The sequence below is a fragment of the Citrus sinensis genome, chromosome 6, assembly GCF_022201045.2.
Source record: "Citrus sinensis cultivar Valencia sweet orange chromosome 6, DVS_A1.0, whole genome shotgun sequence".
Classification (NCBI taxonomy): Eukaryota; Viridiplantae; Streptophyta; class Magnoliopsida; order Sapindales; family Rutaceae; genus Citrus; species Citrus sinensis.
Genome location: NC_068561.1, coordinates 21,658,272 through 21,664,714, shown reverse-complemented (window position 1 = coordinate 21,664,714; position 6,443 = coordinate 21,658,272). Strand labels below are relative to the sequence as shown.

Below are 6,443 nucleotides of genomic sequence, written 5' to 3'. Positions count from 1 at the left end.
GCCTAGGTTCTCGTGCTGGAGAGCGCGTCTTGCCAACTGCCGTCGACCGGGTCTCCTCGCCTCTCGGTCTCTAGCCGGAATGGCCTCATGCCTTTTATAGGAATTGGCCTCGCGGACGACAACATCGTGGACGAGCAGGATGTTTCTGCTCCTGTTCTTCCACGCGCCAGGCTTTAACGGAAAACACCGGTGCGCAGAACTCCGCCATCAGATGTCTGCTCGTCATTCCTGGTCCCTTCGACGCATTTGTCCCAAACAGTATCCCTCCCAAACACCGGTCCCCCAGTTTCTGGTGTTGGGTAATGTAGTGGACCAGCAGTAGAAACTCGATAGTACTCGCTCGCGTGGGTTTGGAAAAGGCTGCCAGGAGTCATGTCGCATTTAATTGCGGACGAGGTGACGTGGCAGAAATCCCCCCCTCCATTTGAATTTCAAACCGACGGTTACGGGATTCTCGGAATATGCGTCATTAAATGCTGGCAGCCCAAGAGTTTGCTTCTCAGTAAGGAAACCCAAAATCTTCAAACGCGAACTCGTCATTTTCTCCATTCTTGTCTCTCCGGCGAATGAACCTCGGCGCCAAAGCTGTCATCCCTGTCTCTCTCTGACCGAGTCCCTGCTTCAGGTATTTTTTCTTTTTTTTTTTTTTTTTTTTTTTTTTTCGGTATCGGTTAGTTGTAGGTAATCTCCTTTCTCTCTGCTTTGCTTGAGGTTGTAGTTGGCGGTGGTGTTTTGGTTAGAACTTAGGATATGTCGAAGGGTAAGGAGAAGGTCGTTGAGGTCGGTGACGACGAACTAGGTTTTTTGCCTAGTCTGCCCGCTGATTTTGCTTTTGATCCCGGGATCCCCTTAGAGCCCATTAGGTCTAGTGTTGGTACTAGCGCTAGGAGGATGTCTCCCCAAACAACCTCCTCGAGCGACAGTAGCGATGAAGAAGGGTCTTCTGGATCGGAGAACACTTTGAGTGAGGGTCAAGGGGATGATTCTAGTGAGGCGTCCCCATCAGGAGCATCACGACCAGAAGAACGGGGTACAGTAGGGGGTAGAGCCTTGTCGCGTGATTATGCCATTGACTACATGTCGTGTACGACCACGTTTGACGAGCTCAATGACCTCCGACTTAGGTATAGTATTCCTGGTGAGATACCTCTTAGGATCCCAGGAAAAAAGGATACACCTAGCCGGCCTCCCAGGGGATACGTTACCCTGTATCTGGAGAGCTTTAAGTATGGGCTGAGGTGTCCTTTGCAGCCTTACTTTGCCCGGATACTTAACGGGCTAAATCTGGCTCCTGGTCAGCTGAACCCCAACGGGTGGAGAGTGCTCTCTGGTCTGTTCATATTGTGGGACAGATGTTGCCAAAGCGAGCCCACGGTTGATGAGGTGAAGCATCTGTACCAGCTGAAGAGCAGCCCTAAAGATGCCGGCTGGTACTACTTCCAATCTGGTACCAAGAGCAGGAAACCCATAACTGATCTTCCAACTGGTGGTGGTGGGACTTGGAAGAGGAAATTCTTTTTTGCTGGGGGTCCCTGGGGTCAAGTTGCACAAATAGACGGGAAGGATTGTCGCGTCCCACCCCGTTTCACGGTCCCAGGTTGCCTGCTCGCTTTAGATGTCTTGTATCCATAATTGTTCCTGCTGTATTGGTTTGTCTCTAACCAAGTGTCTGTTTGTGCTGTAGTTTCCTGGGGTGTTCACTTCCCGCTCCGACCTGGTCTGCTTAAACGGGTCGAGGCTGTATTGGCCAATTCCTGCTCGAGCCGAGAACTGCTATCTACATACAACTTCCTCGAGTCTCGGTTGATACTTCCTGGCCATAAGATGGAGGACGCAGTGATTGGAGCTCTGACCAGGAAACGCTCTCGGCCTCCAACAACCGATAGGGACCAGGACAAAGATGCTCCCGCTGCGAAGCGAAAGAACATCGTGCAGCAGGTTCCTCCCTTGCAGGCTCTCCCTCTTGCCTCTGCTAGAGTCGGGGAATCCAGTAGAGCGGCCACTGATCCTGCTTCCTCTTCTCCACCTGTTGTGCCTCGGTCCCGCTTACCCGACAGCCGACCAGAACACTTGGTTCCCTATCTCAATGAGTTGTCTAAACTCGTGAGCAAGAAGGACCTGGAGGGCTTTGACGGTTGTACCCTGGGCGAGCTGGTGGGAGCCATGCAGTACAGTGCTTTCCATCTCAGCTGCATGGCCACCTACTATAAGGCCAAGGTTGGCCGTTACGACAGGAAGATGAAGGAGGACATTCAATCGGCGACGACCAGAGCTGACGTTGCCGAGAAAAAGGCGGGGGAGCTAAACGTTGAGAACCTCAAGCTGATAGAGCAAGAGTCCCTTGCTCAAGCAAAAGCCATTACACTCGAGGAGGAGCTGACCAAGGTTAAGGAGGACCTCCAAGGGCAGAGGGCTATGTATGAGGCTCAGCTCGAATCTCTCCGCGATTCCCACCGAGCTCATGTAGAGAACTTGGAGAGGGAGGCCGACAACCAGTACGACCAGGGACTTCGGCATTCGTATCGTTGTATCATGGCCGTCCTCGGGAAGCAACACCCTGATCTGAAGATGGATGACCTTGCAGCTGGTGTTGCTCAACATATGGACGAGGAGGCGGCCAAGGAAGATGCCGAGGGGTTAGAGCCGATCGTGATTGAGGAGGGTAACTCTCCTCCTCGTACAGTCCCTGCTGATGTTGGCGAGGCGAGCACCCCCCCGGACGCAACTGGTGATACCCCTCCCGCACCCGAGGAGGTCCAGCCAACCGATGCTGCTCGGCTCACTGACCCACCATCTTTTTGATATATTTCTTCTTGTATTGTAATGAACAACGTTTATGAAATTTATCCCCTCTGTTAGCCATTAATAAAAATGTTGTTGATTACTATCTCGTGTCGTACTCATGAATTAATTTTCGTCTGAAACGCTGATCGCTTCTGTCTCGCCGTAAGACAGGCTTTGAGACTTGGTGAGGCCTTTGCGTGCCGTAGAAAACTTTCCAAATGCTTTGGAGCCTGCTCGCCTTCTCGCGAGCGAGCAGATCCTTGCATGCTGGGCTTTTGTCTGGCCCTAAGACAGGCTTTGAGACTTTGTCGAGCCTTCGCATGCCTTAGGATTTTCTTCAAACGATTTGGATTCTGCTGCCTTCTCGTGGCCGAGCAGATCCTGGCATGCTTGGCTTCTGTCTCGCCATAAGACAGGCTCTGAGACTTGGCGAGCCTTTGCATGCCTTAGGATTTTCTTCAAACGATTTGGATTCTGCTGCCTTCTCGTGGCCGAGCAGATCCTGGCATGCTTGGCTTCTGTCTCGCCATAAGACAGGCTCTGAGACTTGGCGAGCCTTTGCATGCCTTAGGATTTTCTTCAAACGATTTGGATTCTGCTGCCTTCTCGTGGCCGAGCAGATCCTGGCATGCTTGGCTTCTGTCTCGCCATAAGACAGGCTCTGAGACTTGGCGAGCCTTTGCATGCCTTAGGATTTTCTTCAAACGATTTGGATTCTGCTGCCTTCTCGTGGCCGAGCAGATCCTGGCATGCTTGGCTTCTGTCTCGCCATAAGACAGGCTCTGAGACTTGGCGAGCCTTTGCATGCCTTAGGATTTTCTTCAAACGATTTGGATTCTGCTGCCTTCTCGTGGCCGAGCAGATCCTGGCATGCTTGGCTTCTGTCTCGCCATAAGACAGGCTCTGAGACTTGGCGAGCCTTTGCATGCCTTAGGATTTTCTTCAAACGATTTGGATTCTGCTGCCTTCTCGTGGCCGAGCAGATCCTGGCATGCTTGGCTTCTGTCTCGCCATAAGACAGGCTCTGAGACTTGGCGAGCCTTTGCATGCCTTAGGATTTTCTTCAAACGATTTGGATTCTGCTGCCTTCTCGTGGCCGAGCAGATCCTGGCATGCTTGGCTTCTGTCTCGCCATAAGACAGGCTCTGAGACTTGGCGAGCCTTTGCATGCCTTAGGATTTTCTTCAAACGATTTGGATTCTGCTGCCTTCTCGTGGCCGAGCAGATCCTGGCATGCTTGGCTTCTGTCTCGCCATAAGACAGGCTCTGAGACTTGGCGAGCCTTTGCATGCCTTAGGATTTTCTTCAAACGATTTGGATTCTGCTGCCTTCTCGTGGCCGAGCAGATCCTGGCATGCTTGGCTTCTGTCTCGCCATAAGACAGGCTCTGAGACTTGGCGAGCCTTTGCATGCCTTAGGATTTTCTTCAAACGATTTGGATTCTGCTGCCTTCTCGTGGCCGAGCAGATCCTGGCATGCTTGGCTTCTGTCTCGCCATAAGACAGGCTCTGAGACTTGGCGAGCCTTTGCATGCCTTAGGATTTTCTTCAATCGATGTGGATTCTGCTGCCTTCTCGTGGCCGAGCAGATCCGGGCATGCTTGGCTTCTGTCTCGCCATAAGACAGGCTCTGAGACTTGGCGAGCCTTTGCATGCCTTAGGATTTTCTTCAAACGATTTGGATTCTGCTGCCTTCTCGTGGCCGAGCAGATCCTGGCATGCTTGGCTTCTGTCTCGCCATAAGACAGGCTCTGAGACTTGGCGAGCCTTTGCATGCCTTAGGATTTTCTTCAAACGATTTGGATTCTGCTGCCTTCTCGTGGCCGAGCAGATCCTGGCATGCTTGGCTTCTGTCTCGCCATAAGACAGGCTCTGAGACTTGGCGAGCCTTTGCATGCCTTAGGATTTTCTTCAAACGATTTGGATTCTGCTGCCTTCTCGTGGCCGAGCAGATCCTGGCATGCTTGGCTTCTGTCTCGCCATAAGACAGGCTCTGAGACTTGGCGAGCCTTTGCATGCCTTAGGATTTTCTTCAAACGATTTGGATTCTGCTGCCTTCTCGTGGCCGAGCAGATCCTGGCATGCTTGGCTTCTGTCTCGCCATAAGACAGACTCTGAGACTTGGCGAGCCTTTGCATGCCTTAGGATTTTCTTCAAACGATTTGGATTCTGCTGCCTTCTCGTGGCCGAGCAGATCCTGGCATGCTTGGCTTCTGTCTCGCCATAAGACAGGCTCTGAGACTTGGCGAGCCTTTGCATGCCTTAGGATTTTTTTTTTTTTTTTTTTTTTTCGGTTTCAAGCGAAATAAATTCGTCGACGTTACATTAATGGCAGGATTTGACTTACATGAAATTGTCCGGACATAAAACATAAAAATAAAAGATAGACGGCATGAGCAGAAATTGCTTTAAAATGTGAGCAAGTCTTACTGGAAGTATTTTCGGAGGTGTGCTGCGTTCCATGGGCGTTTCACTTCGTGGCCGTCCGCGCGAACCAGCTTGTAAGCTCCGGGCCCCGCTATCTGCTTGACTCTATACGGCCCTTCCCAATTCGGTCCCAGCACTCCTTGAGTCGAATCTTTGGTGCTCTGATTCACTCTTCTCAGTACCCAGTCTCCGACCCTGAATTGCCGTATGTTCACCTTCTGGTTATAATACCGAGCAACCCTCTGTTGGTAAGTGACTGATCGCTCGGCTGCTTGTTCCCTCCTCTCCATTAGCAGATCAAGATTCAAACATATCTGCTCGTCGTTCTCCTGCTCATTGAAATGATCTGTCCGGTGTGTGGTCGTTCCTAACTCAGCCGGCACGACCGCTTCATGTCCGAAAGCCAAAGCGAACGGTGTCTCCCCCGTTGCGGTTTTGTGGGTTGTTCTGTATGCCCATAGCACACCTGACAGCTCGTCAACCCACGCACCCTTTTTTGCTCCGAGCCTGGTTTTCAGAAGCCTCTTGACTGTCTTGTTGGCTGCTTCTACTTGTCCATTCGATTGGGGGTGAGCAGGCGAGCAATACTTCAGCTCTATCCCGAGGTTCTGGCAGAAGTCCCTGAAGCTGTGATTATCGAACTGCCTGCCATTATCCGTTACCAAGGCATATGGGATCCCGTATCGACAGACCAGGTTTCTCCACACGAAGTCTGTTGTTTTCTTCTCTGTGATCCTGCTAAGGGCTTCTACCTCTATCCACTTCGTGAAGTAATCTATAGCGACTATCGCATGTGTTGCTGCTCCTCGTCCCTTTGGCAATGGGCCGATCAGATCAATTCCCCATTGAGCGAATGGCCAAGGGGAGGCCATGGAGGTGAGCTTCTCTGGTGGTTGGTTAGAAAAATTTGCAAAACTCTGGCAGCTTGCACAGCTCCTGGTCTTCCTTTGCGCATCCTGGTGCATCGTCGGCCAGAAATATCCCTGCCTTAAGACCTTGTGGGCCAGGGACCTCCCGCCAGAATGATTTCCGCAAATTCCTTCATGCACTTCCCTCAGCACGTAATCCGCGTCGTCATCGTCCAAACACCGAAGGAACGGTAATGTATATCCTCGTCGATACAGTACCCCATCGATCATCGTGTATCTCGAGGCCTGAGCTCTAATCTTCCGAGCCCGTAGCTTATCTGGTGGTAAGACCCCGTCTCTAAGGTACGAAACTATCGGGTCCCTC

At 51.6% G+C, this 6,443-nt stretch overlaps 1 protein-coding gene across 1 annotated transcript; it reads left to right on the top strand.

Moving 5' to 3' along the window:
- The first annotated feature begins 635 nt into the window (after window positions 1-635).
- On the top strand, window positions 636-4,319 carry LOC127903148 (uncharacterized). The gene is made up of 2 exons (XM_052443870.1): window positions 636-1,597; window positions 1,685-4,319. Exons 1-2 carry the CDS (start codon window positions 751-753, stop codon window positions 2,800-2,802), a joined length of 1,965 nt encoding a protein of 654 aa, XP_052299830.1. The 5' UTR covers window positions 636-750; the 3' UTR covers window positions 2,803-4,319.
- The last annotated feature ends 2,124 nt before the right edge of the window (window positions 4,320-6,443 follow it).

Coding starts and splice junctions, on each gene's coding strand:
- LOC127903148 (XM_052443870.1), top strand. CDS start 751: ATGTCGAAGGGTAAGGAGAAGGTCGTTGAGGTCGGTGACGACGAACTA. Junction 1,598..1,684: donor ACCCCGTTTCACGGTCCCAG/GTTGCCTGCTCG, acceptor TTTGTGCTGTAG/TTTCCTGGGGTGTTCACTTC.